Here is a 27,158-nt window from a genome sequence, read left to right as displayed (position 1 = left end):
TGCCTTGGATGGTTTTTGTTGTTTTAAATTCTTAATGTAGTCAGAGAACAACTCAGGGGTGGGTTCTCTCCCTCCACCATGGGTTCTAAGGATTGGATTCAGGTCCCCCGGCTTGTGTGCCAAGCACTTTAACCCACTGAACCCTGTGGGTTAAAGCACTTTAATCCCCCAGCCCTGTGCTTGTTTTTAATTACTACTACATTCAACCTGGGCCATCATGTCCACACAAAGATTTACTAAAGAGTCTTTATGGACATTATAGGCTTAGACATCGAGAGTTTCTAGGTAACTGCTAGGTGTTCCAAAGAGAAAGCAAGCAAGAAGAAACGTCCGTAAACACACTATGTCGAAGAACGTATCTGTACACACAAATCACAGTGGGAATAAATACCAGCTTTATTAACACTCAAAGTGCCATCATTTATGTCCATCCTATTGTCCAGAAGATTACTGATAGTAAGCCTCTGTACTACGATCCGTCCAAAGATGAACAGGAAAGAAAAAGTATGTCTCACTGTACTAAATATCGCAGGCCTTCATGCATGACAAATCTAAATAAAGATGTGTCAATAATACACAAATTGCCATATAAACAAACTCATAATCACTAACAAAATATAAACATGGTTTCTTTTATATTAAATTTTTAAAAAGCTATTTACCAGCAAGAGAAAAATACATAGAAATTATAAAACTCAAGAAGTTTTACACATTTTTTTACAATCACAATTTTGAATGAACAACAAACCCAAAAAGTGTGTGAAATGTGGCACATACTACATACACTGTGTCTGGCTTCTGGTAGGTTCTAATCACATGGGTTCCTTTCAACCTAATAAGCTTAGTGATAGTCAACTTCAACTGTAGACTTTATTCCTAACACAAATCATTTATAACACCACATACTTTTAGAAGGCTTCCATTGAACATTGAATACAGTAACATTGTCAGACGGGAAACCTAATTTCCAACTCTTTCTGCCGGCTGCTTAAAACACACAGTACAGTATAAAGACACACTGTGTATTTGGAGATTCCTAACACAATGGTAGTCAACTGTGAAGAATCACAATGCCAATGCATTGTTTCATAAACTCAGTCTAACTTTGCTCAGTAAGAGAAAAATTAAAACTTGAAAACTTTGGAAATAAAGGAAATATTCAAAAATAATAGCCAGACAGGTCTAAAGTAATGGAAATATAAAAATCTTGACATGTCTTCAAGACAATTTAGTTGCTCACATTTTTTAACAGCTCTGAGAAGTCAAATGCCATGTTAGTGGACAGTGTGTTTTGCTACTGCTTAACAATCCTGCATCCCACCCCCCAAAAAAGGATGTTAATTGCAAGAGTATTTTAACTGAGCTCTAAGCAAACTCTGTATCCAATTCTGGAACTACAAATGCTTAAATGGTTAAAACCAAAATTTAAAAAATAATTTTGACCAGCCAGATGAAAATATAGTATATTTATATATAGTAAATAATCTTTCAGAAAGCTTTTACATATATTTAATTATCATAAAGTTCTTTAAATTGTAGAAATGAAATGAAAACAAGAATTTACTAAGATATATACATGTACCTATACATGGAAAAGGACATCTCCACACAAACCCATAGCTCTTGATACAGAATACTTTCAACCTAGGAACTGATTCAGAATACAGGATAAACTTAGAATCCAACACTGAACTCCTGAGTTCCTCAACAAAGACAGAACCACACAAGGTAACTCTGCAAAAGCAAGAAGGTCCTACTAAGTACTGTAGCAGCGTCGTAACTGAGGGCTACATCTGGAAGAAGTGCAAACACGAAGACAGTAGTTCAATGCACACACTCATGATTCGCAGACACTCAACACTATTGGTCATATAAATCAGTGTACAAATTAAATGTTTGGAAAATGTGCAAAAAAGTCAACATTGGTAAGAAACAAAAAAATATTTATACATAATTACAAACTGCCCAGTATTCAACTGAGATTAAAAACATTTGCTGAAAATAATACATTAAATATAGAGAATTTAATGGATACATTTTAAATTTACATTAAGTCAAAGGGTAAATTTACAAATTGATAATCATAGTTTGTAAGATAAAAGTTTGTTTTCAAATTTATCCAAGTTTATTTACAATGAGTAAAAACAACCACATGAACTATAAGAGATGTCAGACGTTCAAAGTATTTTTGGTATTAACTTGGTTACAATATTTCAGAATGCAGGCTAATTTTAAAAACCAACAGCAATAGAAGAAATGTAAACCTTTTACTTACTAATTATAAAAAAAAACAAAACACAACTGTTTGTCTTTAAAGAAGTATTCTCCTCCCTAGAGAATGTGGTTTTAATTCATGAGGGTTTGGCCCACTTTCTTTTGCCCATGCGCCTTTCTGGCTTCTAGCTTCCCACTTGTCTACTCTCCTTACTGCAAGTGGAAAAAACAGTCTTTGGAAAAATAAGAACATGTCAAATAAAGCATCTACTAGAGTTTAACATATAATTACTTATCTTCCCTTCTAAGCAACGCTAATGCTAAAATCACTGATTACACTGGTTTTTTTTAAAGTTATAAAAGATACAAATAATAAACACAAAAGTGCTTTTCAAAGCAGTCATAAACTTTTCTCAACTGGCATTACAAGATTCAGAAATCCTAAGCAGGGGACAGATTCTGTAAGCTTTAAAGAACTAGAGAGCAGATGCTTCTGTACGTTCCAAATGTCTATGGCACAAAGCAGACTGCAGTTCATGACCTACTTTTCTTCACAGCATTGTCTAAATGTCCCTTAAGTCAAACACAGCTCATTAATGTTAAGACACTAGAAAGAAAATAAGCCACCAATCTGAGGAATCAGATGTCAATGTGAATCTACATACATCAGTGGTCAAAAGACATCAGTAAGATTGGCACACATACAAACTTAAGTCTGCAAATCTATATAGCTCCACAATAGTTGAAGGAAATTCTGCATGTCTAAATGCAAACACTGAGCACCTGTCCTTTTCCTTGAAGGATAGATTGGCATACAAATTCTACTAGCATCTGCTCTACCATTTATGTACTCTTAGCTTACACATGGGCAGATTTAACAGGGCTAGTCATTTTGGCTATATGTGCAGGGAATACAAAAGCTTTGGTTTAAAGTGATTCTGGTAATACAGACTGAGATACAAACATCATCAGGCAGAAGGACAGGAGTATTCTCTTATTTAATGTCTTCGCTGTTAGGAAACAATACCTTATGACTAATACTTTATGACTGTCTATTAAAATACACAAACACAAAAACCATGAATTATATGAGACTGTATACAGGCAATGGATACAATTTATTCATTTCTTTACTATAGCTATAACTCCTCCCTTACCTTCCTGAAGCTCAACCTTGACCACTTTTAGTACCTCTGAGAAACGAAATGTCTAGGTTCCCCTGAAAACTTATCCTCTCCAACTCTGAACAGTGAGAATGGAGAGAAGGATGGCCCTGGTATTTCCACAGCTCTTATGGCATCCTGTCTGGACAATGGGAGGAGTCAAAGCAACACGAAAGATGACTAAGAAGTAGGAACAGTGGCATCACAGCACACCTTCCTTAACCAACCAATAAGAGGTATACCAATATTTCCTTTTGATGACTTGGTAAGCTAAGGAAGTTGGTTAGGTTAGATAATGTCTGGCAGAATTTCTATTCCACAAAGTTCATGGAGAAATAGCTAAGATTGAATACTTTCTATTTAAGAATTATATATAAGCTAATTATTATACACACAAACACACAAATTGATTTTAACCTACTTTTAGCAACTAAGAGCTCGGCAATTTACAATAAATACCTTTATTAAACAATCATTTGTACTAGCTACTTACGGAAAATATACTGGCATGCCTACTTGAGGATGACCATTCTCACCCCACATTAGTAGATCATATATTTTCAATTGTTCTTCCAAGAACAGAGACAGATCTAACTGAACAACTACACCTTCCTTCCTACCCCTGCCCCAGCTCCAAACACAAATATACACACACACACACACACACACACACACACACACACACACACACACACACTTCACAGAACAGTAAGCTAGAATATTAGTTAACGTGTTAAACACTAAGGATTAGAATTCGCTGTCCCTGGATTTCATGCTCATTGCCTCAACATTTGTGAAAGGAGCTCTTTAGGGCAAGGCAACAATCCTAGTTCTATGAAAACCATAACCGAATAATAAGACACAAAGAACTTGGACAGTGCCAATATGACTGAAAAAATCAAGTAATCAACTCAAAAATCAATTTACTATGTCTTTTAGAATGAGAATACCTTTCTATAGTTATTTTAGGACTTCACATCTAGTGGAGACTGCAATCAGAACTACTGTTTTTCTCCGACTTTTAAAAAAAAGAGGTAGAGAGGGTAAGAGGAGGAAATAAGCAATAAGAAACACATAGGGGCCAGCACACAGTCCAAGGCCAAATAAACTCTTGAGGCCTAGTGCTTTTGGAAAACCCTTCATTTTGTTAGGTAATTTGAATTACAAATATAAAATAAAATTAAGGCATACAGAGAAAAAGGCACTACTAAAAATTAACAAATTGCTTTTCATTGAAGTTTAACCAGTGTTAAAGTCAAATAAATATGAATGTTACATCTAAAAGTAAATGCCAAATTTAATGATAAAACAATAGAGTCTCAAAAAACCTGATCTTAGCATAAGAAACACTTGGTGGGAGTTCAACCTCTATCAAATATTTTGGGTATTTTAACACCTAAAAACTAAAATAAAGTTTGGGGTTATTTTCCCCCTTAAAAACCAAACTAAAACAGTAACAACAGCTGGGTCAGGGAGAACCCCAATACAGTGTGCTAAGGAATAAATGCTCCATTGTCACAGAACAGTCTGGGGCTGCGTGGTGCAATAAGAACAGGTTCTAACAGAGAGGTTGTCTAACCTGGGATATTGGGATAGTTATACTCTAATCCTTCTTGTTAATGTCTTTGGAGTCTACAATAGCCAACAATTATCCAAAATTTCTTCCTTATTATTTCATATAAAAATCCTAGTATTTTAAACATCACTGCTAAACTTTCAGAGTTAGGGTATGCCATTAAGTAATTGTCTGCCCATTCTCCTCCTCAACTATAACTTCCTGAAGGATATTAATTTATGTGACATAGCACATCACAATTATTGAGTTAGAAAATGAAAAAGATTGACCCTATTTTTTAAAAAAATGGACAAAGCTGGGTGTGGTGGCGCATGCCTGTTTTCCCAGCACCTGGGAAGCAAAGGCAGGAGCATTTAAGTTCCAGGCCAGCCTGAAACACATAGTGAGAACCCTGACTCCAAAAACACAAATTAAAATAAGACATATATTTGTGTACCTGGTTGACTCCAGCTGAATTTATATGAAGGTTCTCAAGACCCCAAATGAAACCTTTGGCGTGAACTCTGCCATTAGCCAAGGAGTCTGCATCATGCTGGGTCATCTGCCAATCTATTCAGGTTTGATTTTATTTTCTTAGTGATTTCACATATTTTATAACAACTCTATTTCAGAAGTAGTACAGATCAGACATGACCAATGTCAGAACTTAGTAGCAGAAAGCTACTCTAAAGATATATTTTTACTTTTTATGTAATTTCTATTGGGAACAAGGTAAGACTCAAATGAAAGCCAATTCAATTTATTCTGAAATAACAGTTTTAATTTCTCTTTTATAGTCCAGCATGTGCATTAATATTTGACTTCTCATATGTTGTAGATTGTGCCTCTTAATACTTTCTAAGGCAATAGTTATAGATGTTCTTAAAGTTAGAAATATATTTTTGTAAACAAGGAAAAGTGCTGAAAATTTTCAAGGCATTCATTCTGAAAACCTCAAAGTATGTATAACTTCAATACATTGAAATACCAATCCATCAAAAACTGGACTAGTTACATTTTCAACCCTTTGTTTGCACTGTGCAAGGTCTCCACTTGACTCACTCCTGTCACACCACTTTGACTCTTTCAGGGCCTCGGCAGAAGGTGCTTCCTGAAAGCACATCTGTTGCTGCTAGTGGATCTAGCTCCAGCACCGGAAGTCTGCTACTGGCAATGCAGAATGCATGTAAAGGCACAAAGTCAGAAGTCTGGCCATTTCCCAGCCACAAAGAAACATTGCAGTACCAAAGAATTAGTTGTGCATTTAAAAAAACAAAATACATTTAGAGTCATTTTTAAAAATTCAAACTTCATCGGTCAGCCCATACTATTAGGCAGAAAAAAAAATGGAGTGTAATATTTTACTTCCTTTGACAAATTGTTTCCTTTCAAAAATTTCTTTTTTTTAAATTTACTATTGACCTTCCATGTCCCATACCCCTATCTACTTCAAGCTTTTTTGCTCTAGCAGGGTTTGCGCTTTTATATATACACACATGTATATGTGTGTGTATACTTTTATACATATATATGTGTATATACATATGTATGTATATATATATGTATGTATATAAACTTTTATTGTGTTTTTGGTACCTTCACAACTGGTCTGAAATAAATTCACATCATATTCAATATAATAACTCTGTAAACTATTAGTCTATTTTTAAGTCTTTATAATTTTATTCTTCTTATAAAGCAAAAGTATTCTGATGCAGCTATTTACTACTGAATTTAGAAAAGAAATAGGAGACTGTTGAAAAGCTAACAACTGCTTTGAGTTCCAGTGTGCAAGTATCTTTTTGAAGAGTGTTTGTCTCTCTTCTGTACTGCACGTTACCCTGATGGACCAAATATGAGCCAAAGGGAAATCACAACCAGACTACAGACAAAGAAACAACAAAACAAACAAAATAAAACCCCAGCAATCCAGGTACCATAATTTTGCTCAAGTAGAAAAGATGCCCTCCCTCATAAAAGATAAAGAAATTAGAACACACGCACACGTTAGGTTTCCAGCATAAGATTAAGATTTGCTGAGGTGGGAGACACCTAATGCTTGTTCTTTGTAAGGGGTTTCCTTTGCTTGACAGTGTACAGGAGAAGTGTTAACTAACATTTTGTGCGCTGACTCTTAGACTATTGGAATTTCAAAAATTATTACAAGGTATGCTAGATAGGATCTTGATACATTAAAGTCAGATCTACATAACTTCAGAAGCCAAGTACTTAAAAAATATCTAAATAAACATACCTTGTAATAACAACAACAATGAAATCAGACTCTTTAGTCCCTTCTGATGAAAAGTATCCCATTCAGGGTCTCCTGGAAGACTGTTATCGTCTAGACTTTTAAAAATAAACTACTTAGCACTTGGTTTAATATGCTGAAAAATTTCAATGGCCAAATTACTGACACCTTCATGTTTTTCAAGTCTCATAATTCTACTAGAGACAGCGGGATCTTCCCCAGCTTAGTCTTTCCATTTAATGACATGGCTCTAAGTAGATGCTTACACTGGAACTATCTGGCAGTGTTTTAACTTTCCCACTGCTAGCAAACACTTTGTTTTGGTATACTTTTCTGGGCCTAGAAGGATGAGCTGACTTTTAAGGAAACAATATACAGAGATGCAAAATTCAAAAGGTTCAATACTCAAATTCATTATTTCTAAAGAGATAGTGATTCAAGCACAACCAGCAGCTGTCAAAGGACCGACTGTTGCCTGCTGTGTTGAGCTGTGCACCCCTGACTAATCGTCATCTCTCAGGACCCTCATGGCCCTGCATCTTGCCTCTGAAATCTGTGTTTACTGCTTTGTGAATGGCTGCTTTCGGCTTATAACTGGGTTTTCCTTCTAGGCACTTCTGCCTTCTGTGGCAGGATGATTCCTGGGAAGAGTCCTTGTGCACTAGTCTACTTAGCAGCACCCCAACCCTACCCACTAGATGCTGGTAGTACCTTGTCAGTTACGGCAACAGAGTGTCTCCAAGCACTGCCAGATGTCAGGTGAAGTGAATGACTCCCCACCACTGATCTCAGGTCTACCTGATGTTTGTTCTTCTGAGGTCCCGCTGGCTTAGTACTCTGTGATCCCAAGAACAAGGGTTTATTTCATGACAGGAACTTTAACAAGTGGGTATGTGAGCTAAAGACGGTTACCAATAGGAAACCAGGGGCTTGAAATAGGAAGATAGTATATACAATTTTTATTATTTCTCAGTTCCCTTCATTTGGGGACTTTCCCATCAAGTAAATAATGTTTAAAATATACTAAATGACACTTGGTTCTTTTTTCCATTATTTCTACTGACTGGCAAATGTGGTCTATTCTACCGCTCATACATCTAATGAGCAGTCGTCTGTGTTTTAGTTGAATTTACTCATTGGCTTCACATACTCTGCTTTCAAATACAACAGTATTTTAAGCAGAAAGCTGTCTCTCAAGGCTTACAGATTCCAGTAACATGGATCCACTATAATGTATTTGCCTATTATACTGCTTAGGATTAACGAACATACCTCTTAGAGATTCGCATCTCCTAATCAAGATTCCTACTGAGCAAAAAAGCTTGATAGACAGAGGTTAGGATCTAAAGAATACAGATATAAGAAGGAACCTATATTCTTTAAGTTGAGTACCTACCCTAAACTCAAGTTTAGGGCTCCACCCCACAAATAAGGATCTATTTAAATACTATCACTAAAAACTACAAATTGTACATCACTTTTTTTTCTTTGTCTTCCATGTCAGTGATACAGGGCAAGACTACAATCTTTATATATTCCAAATGATTTGTTTGTACTAAAAAGAGCAACTATGTACTAAAGTGCTTTATATCTCTGAACCACATCAGTACATTATAAAAATTTTAAAAAAAAAAGAAGTTTCAAGTTCTTGTAAAGAAAAAAAAGATTAAATATAAAAAATTTAGTTTACTATTATCAAACAAATTTAACCAAGAATCAAGAGAAATCTTTTCCCTCTTGTCTTTTTCTCCCATCTCTGGTTCTTATAAAAAGGAAAGTGCAGTAAGAGAGAAGGTGAACCCGAGGATGGAGCTGGCGGAGGCACAGAAGCGGGCGCCGGCTGCTAGTGATAATGCACGAACAGGTGCCGCAAGAGCTCCTCCGCGGACGGTCGCAGTTTGGCCTCCACAAAAATCCGTTTCAGGAAGTCTCGAGTATAGTCTGAGACATGAGGTGGCAGCTTCGGGTTGGTTGGCTGAGTGGCAATCTTAAAGATGGCAGCCATTGCTTCAAATTCAGCCCAAGGTGGCTTTTCAGTTAGCATTTCTACCACAGTACATGCTACACTCCTAAAAAGAAATAAAAAGAAGCATTACCCAAGTAATAACTTTAGGAAAGAAAGCTGATTAGCCAGAAAATAGAAACTGGGATAAGTCCGCATATAGTTTAATATTACTTATTTCAAATACAAAGTTTCACTCAAAGGTTAATTAAATAAAAATATAATTCAAACATGAAAATGAATGAAAGGCTGGAGCAATGTATACATTTCAATGAAAATTTATCATAATTATCTATGATCACAAATGTATAGTTAGGCAAAGAACTTTATTATATTTGTTCTAGATCATTTTCTAACATGATGTTAATAATTTTGTCTCCATCATACAAAGAATACAAGTATTATAAATTACTTGCCTTCAAATTCTTAAAAATCAGTATTTTTTTCCCCTGGTTGGGAAGTGGACAATGGCCATTCTGTGACCTCACTTATGTGATTTATTAATTCAGTTTTAAGATACTAACAACTAAACACACAGCCCTGCCATGACAGAGCCCCTAACCCTGGTATAGGGACCAGCATAATTTCTCTTCTTCCTTACCTGGAAGACTTGCAGATACCTTAAATCATCCAGAATCCAATAATGTATTTTCCAAAAACAACAGAGCTAAGCATATTATGAAAATACCACATCACACCACCACCACAGCAACAGTTTTTATTTCTGTAAAGCAATTATCAATTTATTGTAAATAATTATATGATTGACATTCAAGATCCTGGGAAAATCTGACTTTGCAATCAAAACATAATTCAGCTGTTAATGGAGATCTCCTTGTTCTTCAAACACATAAACAGAAATTACATGATGACCCATTCAGAACTGCAGTGCTTCACTGTAAAGTTTTCAATTTTTAAGTAAATATCCCTGCAATGGAAAGTTTGTATAGTCTGATATGTCCCAGCCCAGGGTGGTGGTGAGGAGTCAAGATTCGTGTTAGGGTGGGTGGGTATGTCAGGAGTGATGAATTAATCTCCTCAGGTGACCTCATAACTCACTCTTACCCCAATTATTATTTGTAGTCTCACCCATCTTATGCAGGCAATTATGGGTTTTCAAATGTTTATACATACCTTTGTGACTTAAAAAGAAAATCACTGATTCTTTTTTTTTTTAAATTTTGTTGTTGTTTGAAGACACTGACAGCCAAGAGTTCTTTAAAAGTTACTCAGGGGAATAAGAGCTTTCTAATGTTGAGGTTTGCTTAAGACAAAATCCTTCCTACAGAAGGAAAAATATTTCAAAGACTCAAGTATTTAGTCAAGTTAGCCTTGGTAAGGTATAACTGAAATGGAATTAATCATTACAATTCATATATCCTGCTTCCAAAGTACACAGGATAATTTAAATCTGGCAATTTCAAATATGGGTAGAAATAAGAAGGTAAGTTTCCAGGCAAATCTGACATCCAAACTTACCAGATATCTGCTTTTCTGCCATAGCCTTCTCCACTAATGACCTCAGGACTCATCCAGTATGGTGTGCCTGTGACAGACTTCATTCCTGTGCCCGAGAGACAGATGGTCTGAAGCCGTTTGCTAGCCCCAAAGTCTCCTAATTTGATATTGCCTGTGGAATCCCTTAAGATATTTGCTCCTAAAAATAAGAAATAGTCTTATTTCAAAGATTTTATTGGCATTCTAGAATGTATAATAAGTGGTAGAGAATTACTGTGTAGACTCTAATCTGTCCCCAAATTAGGTTGCCTGTCTAGTCGCAGCAGTACCTGGCATGCCTCGATTAGAAAGTCCTATTCACCTTGCATTAAGCACCTGCTGTTTAGCCATTACTTCTCCGGGTGTTTCAGAAGCTAATGAGCTTCGCAGACAAAGGGTGCGGCAGGGCCAGGTGAGGTGAAAGAGAAAGGGGAAAGGGCTGAGAGTAAAGCTTAGCCAAGCACCAAGGAAGGCTCTGGCTCCGTGTGTTTGCTGATTACAGATGGCTGTGAGCCACCATGTGGGTGCTGGGAATTGAACTCAGGACCCTAGAAGAGCAGCTAGTGCTCTTAACCTCTGAGCCATCTCTCCAGCCCCCAAATGTGTAGCCCAGGCTGGCTTCGAACTCGTGATCCTCCTGCCTCCACCTCCTTCAGCAAATCCTATTGGCGTGCGCCACCACAACTGCATTTATTTGCTATAAAGCAAGAAGTCCATGGCTGAAGATTATTTTCCTGGTAAGCCAGTTTCTCCTCAGGAACTTCCAAAAGGACCTTCATAATCAAAACTTCTACCTACTCCATTTTATTGTATTTTAAGGTGTTCTTTTGTTGTTGCTGTTATTTTTAACTCAAGGCCTCAAACTTGAGATCTTCCTGACTCGGCACCCCAGCACTGGAATTACAGGTATGCACCACCATGCTACACTTTTTGTTTTAATGATTTCTATGGAGGAGGCTGAATAGTGCAGATAATCTACATTACAGACCATAGAGAATACAGACTCTCCACCTTCACCATGAGCTTCTATTCTCCCAGACAATTCCCCAGCCTTACCAGCAGTAATTCCACAGGAGAGTCTAGGATCCTTCTCAGCAAAACCTATTAAGCCTGCTTGACCCACCAGTAATTTTCTAATGTAGCTCTGCTTGCTTATGATCTCCTACTATCTAGTATATAAAAAAGGACTCAGAAAAACATCCAACTATCTCTAGACTATTTAATCACAAAGCAAAACAGACCTTTTTGTTTGCTTGAAATGTGGTCTTGCCATATTGTTCAGGAAGGCAACTTGAACTCTTGGGCTCAAGTGAGCCTCACAATCCTCTTATTTCAGTTTTCCTAAGTAACTGCGACTACACATGTTTAATAAGCCAGATTTTCCTGGCTACAAGCAGAGGACATTTTCCCTACACAGACATGCGCATGCACGCAGAGAGTCGTCTTTTGGGAAGTGGCATCAATACTGAACTAATGCTCACCCACAGGAGGAGCTGAAGAAAAAATAGGCAGCCAGGTTCCCAACACAGTTTTCTTGTTTTTAAACTGTATTTTAATAAATTTAAAATAAGGCTTTTCAAACATAGGCAAGGGTAGACAGAATTGCTTATGTTCCCATTACTCAGATCCAACATCCAATTAGACAACTAAAAGCTAAAGCAAAACAAAACATATCCAGGATGGGGAGATGATTCAGTGGGTAAAGGTACTTTTTGTTCAAGCATGAGGACCTGAATTCAGATCCCCAACATACACATAAAAACTGGGTGTACCGACATGCATCTGTAATCTCAGTGCCAGGGGCAAGGACATAAGAGGATGTCTAGTACTCCTGGCCAGCCAACTTAGCTAGAATATGGGAAGCTGAAGATTCAGTGAAAGATCCTGACCCAAGAAAACAAGATGGAGAGAGACAGAGCAGGCATTCCCTGTCCTCTTCTGGTGTGTGCATATGCACAAATAAAACCATTAAGAAAATAAATTGTCCTTTTATTAACTATTTGGTATTCAATAATATAGTTCCTTCCCCCGCCCCCAATATATAGACCAGGCTGGCTTTGAACTCAGAGATCCACATGCATCTGCCTCTGCTGCAATTAAAGGTATGCACCACCAAGCCTGTCAACAGTATAGTTCCCTGAAATACAAAAAGAAAAAAGAACAGGGCCAGAGCGATGGCTCAGTGAGTAAAACCTGTGCTGCACATGGTAGAAGAAGAGAACCAACCCCTTCACGTTGGTCTCTGCCCTTTGTGCATCGTCTGTGGCACTCGCATGCACATGCACACTTACACAAATACAAAAAATGTGATGAATTTAGAGGGAGGAGAGAGAGAAGGAAGGAGAGGGAGAAGGAAAGAAGAGGGAGAAGGGGGAATAAACTTTGGAAATGAGTGGGTTTCCTAACAGTAATGATCTTCATCTTTGTTATGATCCGACAGGTCTGAAATTACATGAAATCAATTATCTTTACCTTTCCATTTGCCACATAAACTGTTCAAAAAAATCAGAAGACACAGAACAAGTCAAAGTACATGACAGAAAACAAATACCACTATGGTGCCGTTTGGTGGCCACCATTTCCCTTCTGTCAGACTTAAATTTACAAATTTGAGACCCTATTTTTATATCTTACTTTTCTCTCTTATCAATATTTGTCCTGTAATATTTATATATCAGCTTGCTTCCATCCCCCTTCACTTGACCAAGATGGTTCATCACACTTTCTGGTAAGATTAGAAGATTGATCCATACAGAAGACGGCTCCCTTTGTTTCTTTTCTTCATTTTGAGGGCCAAAGAGAAGTTGGCTTAACTAGAAATAGATATTCCTAATTGAATAATTTCTTTATGAAGTTCTTTAAAGTATCAGCTTTTATACTTAATAAGCCCCACTATAGTGCATGTAACCTGCCTCAGGAATTCTGCATACTAGACTCATGGTAGAAAGTACTGTTCAATTACCAGAAATGATTGGCAATTTTCTTCTTGGCCTAATCTGGACATAGTCAAGATGCGCTCCCACCACATGGAAAAGCAGAAATCTGGGAACTTGTAAGAGGGGCAACAAGATCAATGAGTAAATATTAAACAGATACATTTACTTTTTTTACTCAGTGATTTCTAGATTTTGGGTCATACCCCAGTTTTTAAAGACTCAGGTAGGCTCCCAAGTAAAGAATTTTTAGTACTCTCAAATTTTACACATCTCTACCATTAACTCACTCCATGTACTCATTTCTATATCTGTTCCCTGGGGGAAAGTGAATTTATCCTAGTTGAAATTCATCAAAGCTCAATTTGGGGATCTTTCCTTCCTTCCTTTCATTCTTTCATGACATCTATCCCCATGACTTTAAATACAATTACAACATAAAGCATGTCATCACAGTAGCTAAATTTTAAGTGCTGAGCACCAGGCATTGTTTTAAACATTGCAGCATGTTAACACATTTGATCCTTGAAAGAATCCTATAAATTGAGTACTATTTTATGATTCTAACTTAAGAATAATTAAAAGAGAGGGCAGTGGATGCCTCTCAGGGGTAGAGAAGCTGCCTAGTATATGCAATTTCCTAGGTTCCATCTCCAGAAATTGGGGGTGTGCAATTTCCCACGAGGAGGGAAGAAAAAGAGGGAGGATGAAAGAGAGAGAGGGATGGAAAGATAAATGAGGAATGAAGATACAGACAGATTAGCATGTCCAAGGTTACAGTTAGAGCAAATGAAGCCCAAGTTGGAATCCAACTCTGTGACAGCAGAACCCCTGCTCACTGCCCTAATGCCCAGGCAGTACTCATACAAACATGGTTATATTATTCTAGGGGTATCTGAATGAAACTGATCCTATGGACCCTTACATCAAAGCTAATCATTCATGTAGGCCCAAATTTCAGAACTGGTCTGACAGGACACTAACAGAGTCCATGAGAAAGCTGGAGAACTGGTTCCCTCTGGCAGTTTACAGTTTAAATGTTCAATGCTTTAATGGTATTTCTTTCATTCACACTCAAACAAAACTGTGTATTTAAAGTAAAAAGTAATTTATGACTTACCTTTGATATCTCTATGGACAATCATATTACTATGCAAATAATGGACCCCCTCCAGAATCTGACGAGTGTATTTCCTAGTCACATTCTCAGTAAGAGCTCCATATGCTTTTAGTTGGTCCTTAATTGAACCCTAGGATAAAAGAAAACAACTAAACCTTCTGTTTAAAATAAAAAAAAACGCTACTCAATCTTTATTTTTAAGAGAATCCTTAGTTCATGGCTGGGAGACTCTAAGTGGAAAGGGCAGAAATTCTCGGTAAATAAATAAGCACAGTTTCTGTTCTTTCAGATTATTTATGTTGAACTGATCTCTTTGAAACTAACAAATTATAAGTCTTCCATATTTGTAGGCCTTTAATACAACCCCAAAGTGTTTTCCAAAAATAATGTTTAAGCCAATTTCCCCAGGAAACAGAATATTTGAAAACATAAAAGTAGTAGCAAATAAGGCCGGTGAGTAGCAATGGCGTCGTGACAAATGGCTGTGCATAATGGAGGTGTACTGCTGCTTGCAGGACGCTGACGGTGGTCAACAACAGCTGGCACTGCCAGGTACAGCTCTGTAAGCTCAGAGGGCAACCTGTACCTTCAACAGGCAACTCCAGATCCCTACTCCCCTGAAGACCCATAATTCAAACTTCTTTTTCCTAACTTACGCTATTAAATTAGGAGAATACGTTTCTTCTTCTTTTTTCTTTCTTTTGTTGTTGTGTTTTGTTTTTTTTTTTGAGACAGGTTTTTCTGATTACCCTTGGCTATCCAAGAACTCACTCTGTAGACCAGACTGGCCTTGAACTCATAGAGATTCACCTGCCTTTGCTGGGATTAAAGACATGTACCACATTTTTTTCTTTTTAAGTTTTTTTTGAAGTCACTTTGTCAAGTCTAAATTGGCCCTGAACTTGAAATCCTCCTACCTCTACCTCCTGAGTACTGGGATCACAGATATATGTTACCATGCCTGTCAGAAGGCACATATCTCTTAATGAGTAACAATGCTAACTGCCATCTTGAAAAATGTTTTTAAATGAATTGAATATTCACAATACTGGCTACAGGAAAAACTAAAATTTTACTATAATGAGTCAGGCTATGATCATTCTCCTCTTATGAGCAATCAGCGTGGCTACAGTGGAATAACCAGACATCCTACGTCTCCTGACATCAGCCACATCAGGTTCAAAATTTCATCTATGACACAGCAGATGAAAAGGGCTGGACTGGAGTCCTCTCAACTTATTTTTAATAAGAATGTATCTTTTCAAAAAGATGCATGAACTTACCCCTGGCATATACTCCATAAAGATGGAGAGTGTTTTCTCCTGAGGATCCCTCAAGCAGCCGTAATACTGAACAATTCGCTCGTGTAGTAAGTTTTTCAACAACTGAATTTCACACTCAAGTGCATTTACTTCCTAGAAGACAGAACTCCTGCTAAGTCTTCTTTTAAAAATACGTTATTATATTTGTCTGTCTGTGTGCATGTCCATTCGTACATGCACCGGGAACTACAAGTGGAGGTCATAGGACAACTTGCAGGAATTAGTTCTCTCCTTCCACCATGTGGGTCCCCAAGAGGTGGATTCTGGGTATTGACCTAGGTTGACAGGCTTGGTGGCAAGCACCTTTTACTTGTTAAACAGTTTTACTGGCCCTACATTAAGTCTTTATAGCATCAAAGTAAACACAAAATTCTCTTAGTTCATGGACTGTCATGGAAATGTTCACTCTACATAGAATATTTTAGTCTCTACTTTTTAATGTGTATGAACTTGCCTGAATTTGTCTGGACCACATGTGTGCGGTGCCCTCAGAGGCCAGAAGAGGGGGTACGACCACCCCTGGAACTAGAGTGACAGACAGGTGTAAGCCTCACTGTGGGTGTTGCAAACTGAGCCTGGGCTGTCTGACAGAGCACCAGGTGCTCTCCATCACGAGTCACCTCTCCAGACCCCAATGTCTTTTCTTTAACAGCCCTGGTTGTTTGCTAAGGGAGCACCAAGTCCAACTAGGACCACAAATGAAGCACTAAAACAGCTGATCACTTTACTACAACCCACAAACCCCACCACACTGTTACATTACATTTGAAAGCTTTTTATGTATATTTAGTCTGTCTCTGGGTGTTGGGGGGTGGGGTGGGGGTCAGAGAACAACTTGTGGGAGCTGGGTCTCTACTATCATGTGTGTTCTGGGGACTGAATCAGGTCTCTAGTCTTGGAGTAATCTCACTAGTCCCATTTTTGCTTTTGGCTTTTACCCCTCCAAGAAAAACCGCTTTTTACGAAGGCCAAGTAAGAAATCTGAGTGGTGACTTTTACCTTGCTGGTCTCCGGGCTGTCAGGGTTAAACTGAACTTGTTTAACAGCCAGTTCTCTTCCGGTATCAACATCATAACAGAGGTAGACCCTACCAAAAGCTCCTTGGCCAAGCAGTTTGCCCAATCTCCAGTTCGTTGGAGCTCGAGGTGCTGAAAAAGAATATTTTCTTAAAATGGAGTAGTCAGGTGCTATTCAGTGACTTCCTAACTGAACATTCTAGATACAAGGGAAAATTATGACCATCCAAATTTATAATGGTCTCTATCTTTCAAAAATGTTCTCCCTATCAAGAATTCTAACTAAAAGTTTGTATCTCATGACGTATTTTTCCCAGTAAGATTTTCTTTTTCCAACTACAAAAGTGACAGCCATCTTTCACTTGATCTAAGATGTCACCAACTATAAGATACCCTATTTTCCAATTCTTACTGCAGCAAATTACAAATATCTGTAAATAGTTTTTCAGTCCATCTATAATACAGAAATCTGGAAAGAGCATCATTTTCCATCTCTATAGGAGAACTCAGGCAATCAACAAAGTTACAGCTTTATGGATATGGTATTTTCCCTGCATGTGTGTGTGCACCACATGCAGGCAGTGCTGGAAGCCAGAGAAGGGCAAGGGGTATCCTGGAACTGGAGTCACAGATGATTGTGAACCGTCTCCTGATGCCGAGAATCAAACCCAGGTCCTCTGGAACAGCAGCCACTGCACTTAACCACTGAGCCATCTCTCCAGCCCTGTAACTTTTTTTTTAATCGTTGTGGGGGGTTTTGTTTTGTTTTGTTCGTTTGTTTTGAGACAGGGTCTCACTACGTAGACCTGACTGCCCTGTAACTTGTTAGGTAGCTCAGGTTGGCCTTGGAACTTCTGGTGCTTCTGCTCCCAAGTATTGGAATTACAGATGTGTACCACCCTGCCTGGAAGAAATTATAACCTTTGCTGAACATTTTGGAAAACAGATTACAGGGCACCCAACTAACCTAAAATCTAAGGAAAAGGAGGCGCTCCAAGGAAAGAAAAGAAATGGTGAAGCACATAAAATAATGTGGTGATATTTTGTTTGCACTCTTAACAAATAAAATTTGCCTGAAGACTACAGAGGACAGATCTAGCCACTAGATTAAACAGAAGCCAGGCAGTGGTGGCACACACCTTTAATCCTAGCACTCAGGAGGCAGAGATCCGTCTGGATCTCTGTGAGTTCAAAGCCACCCTAGACTACACGAGATTAATCCAGTTTAAAAGAGGAAACAGAGCCAGGAGGTATTGGCCCACATCTTTAATCCCAGCATTTGGGATCTCATGCCTTTGCTCCCATTATTTGGGAAGCACACACACCATTAATCCCGGCACTAGGTTGAGACAGGAAGTGATAAGGCTGGGCAGAGAAAGGCATATAAGGCGGGAGGAGACAGGAACTCAGTCCTTTCGGCTGAGGACTCGGGGGCATTCGGTCTGAGGATTTGTGGAGACAGGATCTTCCCCTTTCGGCTGAGGAGTTGGCGAGGTGAGAAGTGGCTGTGGCTTGTTTCCTCTCATCTTTCAGCATTTACACCAGTATCTGGCTCCGGGTTTTTATTGTAAGACCAATTAGGATTCGTGCAACAGAATAAACCATTCCAGAAAGTAAGGAAAGCTAAGCTCCACTGTGAACAAGTGTGAGCTGCCATGACAGCACTGAATCACAGGAAAAGCAAGACATACACGGGTCCGACTTGCCCAACTTTTCTGTGTACCTCCTCCCTGTACTCACAGGAGCCAGAGATCATGCCCTTGGTAGTCAAGGCTGGAGAATGGAATGGTCTGTGATAGACAGACGCTCTGAAAAGTAAGAGTCGCTGCTGGACATGGTGACACACACCTTTAATCCTATCACCAAGAGGCAGAGTCAGGTAGATTTCCCTTGGGAGTTCGAGCCACCAGGGCCACAGAGACCCTGTCGGGGGTGGGGGTTAGAGCTCACAAGAAAAAGCAATCAACATAACCAGACTCAAGATAACTCATTCAGGAAATTTAATTTTTGAATAGGCTGAGGATGTAGCTCAATGGTAGAGTGCACAAAGCATTGGTTTTTTTGGTTTCTGTTTTTTGTTTTTCAAGACAGGGTTTCTCTGTGTAGCCCTGGCTGTCCTGGAACTCACTCTGTAGACCAGGCTGGCCTCAAACTCAGATTTCTCCTGCTTCTGCCTCCCAAGTGCTGGGATTAAAGGTGTGCGCCAACATTGCACAACTTTCAATGGGTTTAATTTCCACAACTACATACAAAAGCAATTCAAAATTAAAATAAAAACACAAAAAACAAATGGTGGCTGAAGAGACGGTTCAGCAAGTAAGAGTAGAGTGCTTCTGCTCTTGCAGGACACACACTGGATGGCTCACGGTCACCTGTAACTCCAGCCCCAAGGAATCTGATGCTCTCTTCCCAGCTCCACTGTCACTGCACTAGTGTATGTATGCTCGCATGCTCACGCGCTCTCTCTCTCTCTCTCTCTCTCTCTCTCTCTCTCTCTCTCTCTCTCTCTCTCACACACACACACACACACACACACACACACACACACACACACACCTAAAAATAAAAATAAATCTTTTTTAAAACTCTATTAACATATTAAAGGTCTGGATGGAGAAGGTAGGCAACATGCAAGAACAGATACAGAGTCAAATGAAAATGTTTCTTCAAAAAAAGGAAATGTTTCTTCAATAAGATCATAAACAGATAAGCCCTTAAATCCCAGACATGGAGACCTGGAGACAGGAGGATCAAGAGTTCAAGGTCGTCTTCTGGGACACAGGGAATTTGAGGCCAGTCTGGAAAGTATCTCAGCATCCTGCATCACAAAACAGAAGAGAAATGCTCAAAGGAGAGCAAGGATGAGAATGAAGACGGGGTGAGGTGCAGAGCAGCAGCAGGAGTGCAGGACCACGAGAGGAAAGCTGCACTGTTCGCTGAGGCAGGAAGACAAATGAAAACGGAATTTCTCTTGGAAATATGTAGGCCAAAAGACAAAGGATGATCTGAAGGCATTGGTTCTTTTTAATTTTTTTTAAAGGAAATCTATATGCAGAAAAATATCTTTTAAAAAATGAAGGGGGGAAAAAGCCTTTTCAAGCAAATAAATGTTAATTGAATGCATTATCAATAGACTTGTATTTAAAAAGGGGTTAAATTCAATTCTTTAGGTAAGAAGAATTTTATACTTGACTGAATCTTGACTCTACATAAAGATCTACAGAAACAGATAAACAGAAGGTATATACAAAAGACCAATCCAAGACTTTCCTTCCTTCATTCTTTTTTTTTTTTTAATTTATTTTATGTGTATGGGTGTTTTGCCTGCAAGTGTATGTCCACCATATGCTTGTCTAGTGTTCTCAGAGACCAGAAGGGGGCACTGGATCCTCTGTACTGGAGTTACTGACAGTTGTGAGCTGCCATGTGCTGGGAATTGAAGCCAGGTCCTTTGGAAAAGCAGCCAGTGTCTTAAATGCTGAGCCAACTCTCCAGACCCGTCCCCGCTTATTTTCAATCTCTGAAAACAGCTGCCAAGGACAGTGTAACAGCAATGTAGTGTGGGGTTACAGGTGTAAAGGGAAGGAGTGACAACACCAGAAAAAGGAGGGTCAGATCAGGCAAGTTTTGCTGCAACATCTGTCTTTGAGCTGGAGCAGGCAAAGATACTGTGGACATAATTAAGTTCAAATACTTTGCAATTTGATCTCATTTACCACTGTAGTCCTAGTTCTACTACTTCAATAAGATATCTCCATGTCAGTAGAAATGTCTTTGAGAGTGTTTCCAGAAAGGATTAGCTGACGAGGGAAGACCCAACCTGAATGTGGGTGTCATTATCCCCTGGGCTGGGAACCCCAGCCCAAGAGAAAAGAACACAATGAACTCAGGACCGCCATTCTTCCTGTGTCCCAACTGCAGACTCAACATGGCCAGCCCTCCATGCTCCCACCACTGTGCCTTCCCCTCCATGATGGACTTCACCCCCTCAACTCCCAAGTCAAAACAAACTCTAAGTTGTTTTCCTCAGGTATTTGTCAAGCAACAAGAAAACGAACTTTGTTATAGGTATAACAACCACCACCCCACTCCATCCATGCACATGAATACACGCACGCACGCACGCACGCACGCACGCATGCACACATGCTGATATACTCAAAGATAAAGAAAAGGGCCAGAGAGATGGCTACTCAGTGCTGATGGAACCACTTTGGGAAGTTCTGAAAACTTCAGGAGATGGAGCCTTGCTATAGGAAGTGTATCTCTAGGGAGGGGGTGTCTCTGAAAGGTATACCTCATCTCTCTAAGCCTAACCTTAACCCTAACCCAGGTGGGAACTGAGTTCCGCCTCTCCAGTCTTGTTTCTCATTTAGTATGAGGTATATACCCTCTACCAATGTGCCCATCACCATGGTACTCTGCCTCATCACAGAGCCAGAATCAATGGAGCCAAAGACAACAAACTAAAATCTTGAGCCAAAATAAATCCTTCCTCCTTTAAGTTGTTTGGGTAAGGTATTTCATCAGTGATGAAAGTCTGACACATACAATTAGTAAATTTCTACACATTAGGGTCTAACAAATGCTATACTGCAATTTTTTCTCCATAAACCAATCTCCTCACTAGGCTGTTTCTTAGAAGTTGCATAGTAAATCTCAGTGCTCCACATGGACAAGAAGAACAGAATGGATAAGAATAATTAGTAGCAATCTTCCTAATAAAAGTGAAGAACAATTAGCTACAGTAATTAGCTGTGATACCAACTTATGCCTGAGTGCTTAGCCACCTTTAAAAATCCTATTCTTACCTCTTGTGAAGTGTTTTTCCCTGAGTTCTGATTTGCCATTTACTCCTGTTAACACAAAACCACTCCAATGGTCTACTCCACATTTCTACTACTTACAGCGGCTGGGCGGGCTGATGTCTGTGACAGTCAGAGTAGGATTGTCTATGTCACTCCCCCTTCTTCTGATTCGGCTGTCTTCATAGTCTGGGGTAAAGATACTGCTTCCACTACTAGTGCTTAAGGAGTGATCGGTAGGACTGAAACTCACAGGAGACCGGAAGCTGGTGCCCTGGGTCCTTCTGGCTCTGGGGAAAGTCTTACGACCTACAAAGCAAAAAGAGAGTTCACTTATCCCTTCTATTCATGTACTACACGTTTGAGATATTTAAACATCCAGAGTGTAGAGTAGGAACCGGCCTTGAAATGTAAGCTGAAAAAGCTGAAATAACAATGATTATATGTGTGAGGAGTGGTAGTGAATACCAATTCAAGTACTCTGCTATGGGAAAATGCACATACACTCATGTGTACAAGAAAGCCATAAAAGAAACCCTTCACTTTCACAGAAGAAAAAACAAAATTCATTTCCAATAATGGCTTTAAAATAAACATAAAGCCAAACTGGAAAGTTACAGGTAGCAGAGAGATACTGTTTGTCCTGGTTGGTTCTTTCTGTTTGTTTTGTCAACTTGACACAGGCTGGAGTCATCTGGGAAGAGGAAATCTCAATTGAGAAACTACCTCCATCATACTGGCCTATAAGCAGGTCTGTGGGACACTTTCTTGATTAATGATAGAAGTGGGAGGGCCCAGCTTACTATGGGTGGTGCTACCCCTGGGCAGATGATCCTGGGTTGTATAAGAAAGCAGGCTGAGCAAGGCATGAGAGCAAGCCAGTAAGCGGAACTTTTCCATGGCTTCTGCTTCAGTTCCTTCCTGCCCTGACTTCTCTTCATGATGGACCATAACCTGCTAAGTGAAATAAACCCTTTCATCCCCAAGTTGGTTTTGGTCATGGTGTTTATCACTGTAGCAGAGAGCAAACTAAGATACTGACGTATCCTAATTTATTCACAAGAACAAAGAAATGGAAACAGTCTAGGTATCCATCTAAAAATAAATGGAAAAAATGAAAATGTAATGCACATACTGTTGTGGTTTGAATAAGAATGGTCCCAATAGGCTTATATATCTGTAAGCTTGGACCCCAGTTGATGTACTGTTTGGAAACAATTAGGAGGTGTGTCACTGGGGGTGGCTTTGAGGTTTCAAAAGCTCACAACAGGCTCATCTCTCTGCTGCCAGCAGATCTGTAGCTCTCAGCTACTGCTCCATCACCATGCCTGCTTGCCTGTCTGCTGCCGTGCTCCTGCCATGACCATGGACTAACCCTCTGAAACCGCATGCAAGTCCCCAGTTAAATGCTTTCTTTTATAAGCTGCTTTGGTCATGGTGTCTTTTCACAGCAATAGAATGGTAATTAAGACACATATAATGAAAAATTTTTTTCTGCTGTAAAGAAAAATAAGATTTGTAAGAAAACGGATGGATCTAAAACTTTATTAAGATAACCCAGACTCAGAAAGACAAAAACCACATATTCTCTCTCACATGCAGATCTTAACTTTTAATGTTTATATGTATGCATATATGTGGGTATGAACATAGTTACAGATTATGAAACCAGACAGGAGATCACAAGAGAGAGGAAAAAGTATTGAAGAAATGGGGAAGGACAAAAGGGCAGGGAAGAAGGCTGGGGATGGATGCAATAAAAATAAGTTTTGTTTGAGAAATGCTATAATGAAACCTAATACTCTATATTTTGAATGCTAACTTTTTTTTTTTTTTTTTTTTTGGTTTTTCGAGACAGGGTTTCTCTGTGCAGCTTTGCGCCTTTTCTGGACCTCACTTGGTAGCCCAGGCTGGCCTCGAACTCACAGAGATCCGCCTGGCTCTGCCTCCTGAGTGCTGGGATTAAAGGCGTGCGCCGCCGCCGCCGCCGCCGCCGCCGCGCCGCCGCCGCCGCCGCCGCCGCCGCCGCCACCACCACCACCACCCAGCTTGAATGCTAACTTTTTAAAAGTTATAACATTTTTAAAATTTATAAATATCTGTGTGTGTGTGTGTGTGTGTGTGTGTGTGTGTGTGTGTGTGTGTGTATATAGACACATATATATAGTTTATGTGTGATATTATATATGTATATTGTAGTTGTTTGAATGCTTGGTCATTAAGGAGTGACATTACTTGACAGAGATTAGGAGATGTGGCCTTGTTGGAATAGGTGTGGCTTTGTTGGAGGAAGTGGGTCACTGGTGGTGGGCTTTGGTGTTTCAAATGCTCAAGCCAGGCCCAATGTCTCTCTCTTCCTGGGGCCTGCTGATAGGAATGTAGAACTCTCAGCTACTGCTTTTGCATCATGTCTGCCTGTGTGCCACTGTGCTTTCCATCATGACCACAATGAACTAAACCTCTGAAACTCTAAGTCAGCCCCAATTAAATGTTTTCCTTTAGAAGAGGTACCATCATCATGGTGTCTCTTCACAGCAATAGAATACTGACTAAAACAAGTTTGTTACACACACGTGTGCACATGCATGTGGAGATCCAAGGTCAACAATGGGTATCTTTTTCAATCACTCCCCACCTTTATTATCTTATGTATGTATGTATGTATTTACTTATTTAAGACTAGGGTATAACCATGTAATACCAGGCTGAACCTGAATCTGAACCTGAGTTCAGGTTCTGAGGATCTGAACTCAGGTTCTTGTGCTTGAGCAGCAGACACTTTACGGACTGAGCTACCTTCTCAGAACCAATTTACTTTCTTTCTTTCTTTTATTTTATTTTATTTTATTTTTTTGGTTTTTCGAGACAGAGTTTCTCTGTGTAGCTTTTGCGCCTTTCCTGGAACTCGCTTTGTAGACCAGGCTGGCTACAGAGATCCACCTGCCTCTGCCTCCCAAGTGCTGGGATTAAAGGCGTGCGCCACCACTGCCCAGCCCAATTTACTTTCTTAAAAGAACAAAGCAAACATGAATTTCATCCTCAGGGAGTATATTTCTAATTTATACCATTTCCAATTACTCCTTTGCAGTAAAACATAAATATCACAAGTTGGTAGAAAACTACTATATTATTTTGCTTTACTTATAACCAAATTTTCTCCAAAAAATGTTTTTTGGAGGGTTGACAAAGGTCAAATTTGGGGCCTTAGGCAAGTACTTTACCACTGAGCTGCATCCCCAGCAAAAAGGTTTGTTGTTTTATTTTTGTTTGAAACCTGGTCCTTCTATGTACCTGGCTGTCCTGGTACTCACTATGAAGACCAGTATGGCCTTGAACTCATAGAGATCTGCCTGACACTGCCTCCTGAGTACTAAGACTAAAGGCATGTGCTACCATTCCTAGCAAAGGTTTTTCATTTTTTTTTTAAACCAGAAAAATAAATGACTCAAGAATAAATTATTTGGTTATCATAAATACGAGGCTTTTTAAATATGCAGTCATTTTTTTAAATATTTGCTAATGGTCATCTGTTCATGTAGTCTGATTGTTCAAACTTACCATCATTATACTCTTGATGATGATATGAAACATGATACCTTCTTGGATATGTTCCTCCTTTCCCAAACTTCTCAAAGATAGGGTTATCATAGTCTGTTAAGACATAAGAATGCTATCATTAAAAAGGCAAATATTTTTAGTAATGAAAAGCATATTTTTCATTTTTAATTCTTTCAAAATATTTCCCCCTCCCAGCCAAAGCATGACATAAACATTCAAGTATGTAGAATTTATAATCTAACCTGAAAACTCCTGATGATTATCTGGGTAGCTCTGTGCCCGAGGCATCCGTGATTTGGGATAGTTTTCTCTATAAATAGAAAATATAAGATTAGATTAAAAGAGGGTATGTAATAAAACATTTTTTAAAATCTTTAAGCAATATCTAAATTTGTATATGTGTTCATACCGTGTGTGTGTGTGTGTGTGTGTGTGTGTGTGTGTGTGTGTGTGTGTGTGTGTGTAAAGGAGCTCACTTAAATACTAATGTAAGCTTTTAAAAAGAGAAACTTGTTTGAAACACTCATTTAGTACACACAGACAGAAAGTCAAGCTTAAAATTAGCTACTACATACAGGAGTAAGAATGATACATTTGGAACCATGGAGGTTTGTTTGAAGCACCTGCATTTCAGCTTAAGTTGAAAGATATTTTTTTTTCTGAATCTATACAAAAGACATATAATTTAACTTATCAAACATCAATGACAAATATTCAACTACAAAATTCCTTTCTTTTGGGGTAGGGTGGGTGTGAGTAGACAGAGTAGGTTTCCCGAGGCAAACACTGACAGACAGGTTCCACAGGTATGGGTAGAGGAAAGTGTACATGAATTTCCAAATGTCTATCTGTTCTCCTAAAGAAGCCCAGAGGAAATAAACAAGTGAATCATCTAATACTAATTCTGTGCTACAGAAGACTGAAAAGAGCAATGTCCTTCTGAGAACAAGAGAGGGAACCTTACAAAGGCACATCATGCACACACGGAATAAACAAATACAATTTTTAAAAAGCAACTGCCAAAACCAAACATGAGAAATTTTATAACCATTTCAAGAGCTGCTGTAAAATAAACACATGTAAAGTCTAAGTGTACTTGCTTCAAACAGGATTTTGACAAGTAGAAATAGTAGGAGAAAAAAACATAATGAGACAATTAAAAAAGATAACTCCGTGAGGTTAAAAGACTTATTCACAATATAGAAAACTTTACTTGCTGTCTGTGTAGACAATTATCAATCAGCTACATTCTTCAGAATATAGAATAAAAGATAACTGTACATGTACCAATATATACTAAAAAGCAGAACTATAATCATCATTACCCATCCAAAGGGCTATCAAGTGATGGACAGCTTCCTGAGCCAGAATTTTCAGGGCTGCTTAAAGACAATGGATCCAGCATCTAAGAAAATAAAGAGTTCCACCATGACCCTGTCTGATAATAACCAAGTTATTTTTTTAAAAAACTGCTTGACACATAATATAACATAAACCTCATTCATTTAAAGTATATGATTCAATGGCTTCTAGCATATCAAGAAATATACATAACTTTCCCCACAATTTTAGAATTCTTTTTAGGACCTTCAAAAGAAACTCTGTAACAAATAGCAATCACTTTCCAGAATTATTCATTTTTAAACATCCTGAATAAACAAGCTGTGACTACGAAGTTTTCTAATGGAAAAATAAAGTTCTTCTGTAGTCAAGTAATTGAAG

General features: G+C 38.7%; 1 protein-coding gene across 2 annotated transcripts in view; it reads right to left on the bottom strand.

Annotated features, from left to right (window-relative positions):
- Positions 1-372: 372 nt before the first annotated feature.
- Positions 373-27,158, bottom strand: part of Map3k2 (mitogen-activated protein kinase kinase kinase 2) — a 72,324-nt gene continuing 45,538 nt past the window's right edge. For both annotated transcript variants that reach the window (XM_052741788.1, XM_052741789.1), the window contains 9 exons: positions 26,762-26,841; positions 25,679-25,746; positions 25,437-25,529; positions 21,981-22,187; positions 17,057-17,205; positions 16,019-16,150; positions 14,736-14,865; positions 10,665-10,842; positions 373-9,252 (listed from right to left, as the gene is read on the bottom strand). In XM_052741788.1, the coding sequence (XP_052597748.1) occupies positions 9,027-9,252; positions 10,665-10,842; positions 14,736-14,865; positions 16,019-16,150; positions 17,057-17,205; positions 21,981-22,187; positions 25,437-25,529; positions 25,679-25,746; positions 26,762-26,841 (1,263 nt within the window). In that variant the 3' untranslated portion in view covers positions 373-9,026. The remainder of the gene's footprint in view (positions 9,253-10,664; positions 10,843-14,735; positions 14,866-16,018; positions 16,151-17,056; positions 17,206-21,980; positions 22,188-25,436; positions 25,530-25,678; positions 25,747-26,761; positions 26,842-27,158) is intronic.

The sequence above is a fragment of the Peromyscus californicus genome, unplaced genomic scaffold (genome assembly GCF_007827085.1).
Source record: "Peromyscus californicus insignis strain IS unplaced genomic scaffold, ASM782708v3 Scaffold_17__1_contigs__length_78620276, whole genome shotgun sequence".
Classification (NCBI taxonomy): domain Eukaryota; kingdom Metazoa; phylum Chordata; class Mammalia; order Rodentia; family Cricetidae; genus Peromyscus; species Peromyscus californicus.
This window is presented reverse-complemented; position numbering and strand designations above follow the sequence as displayed.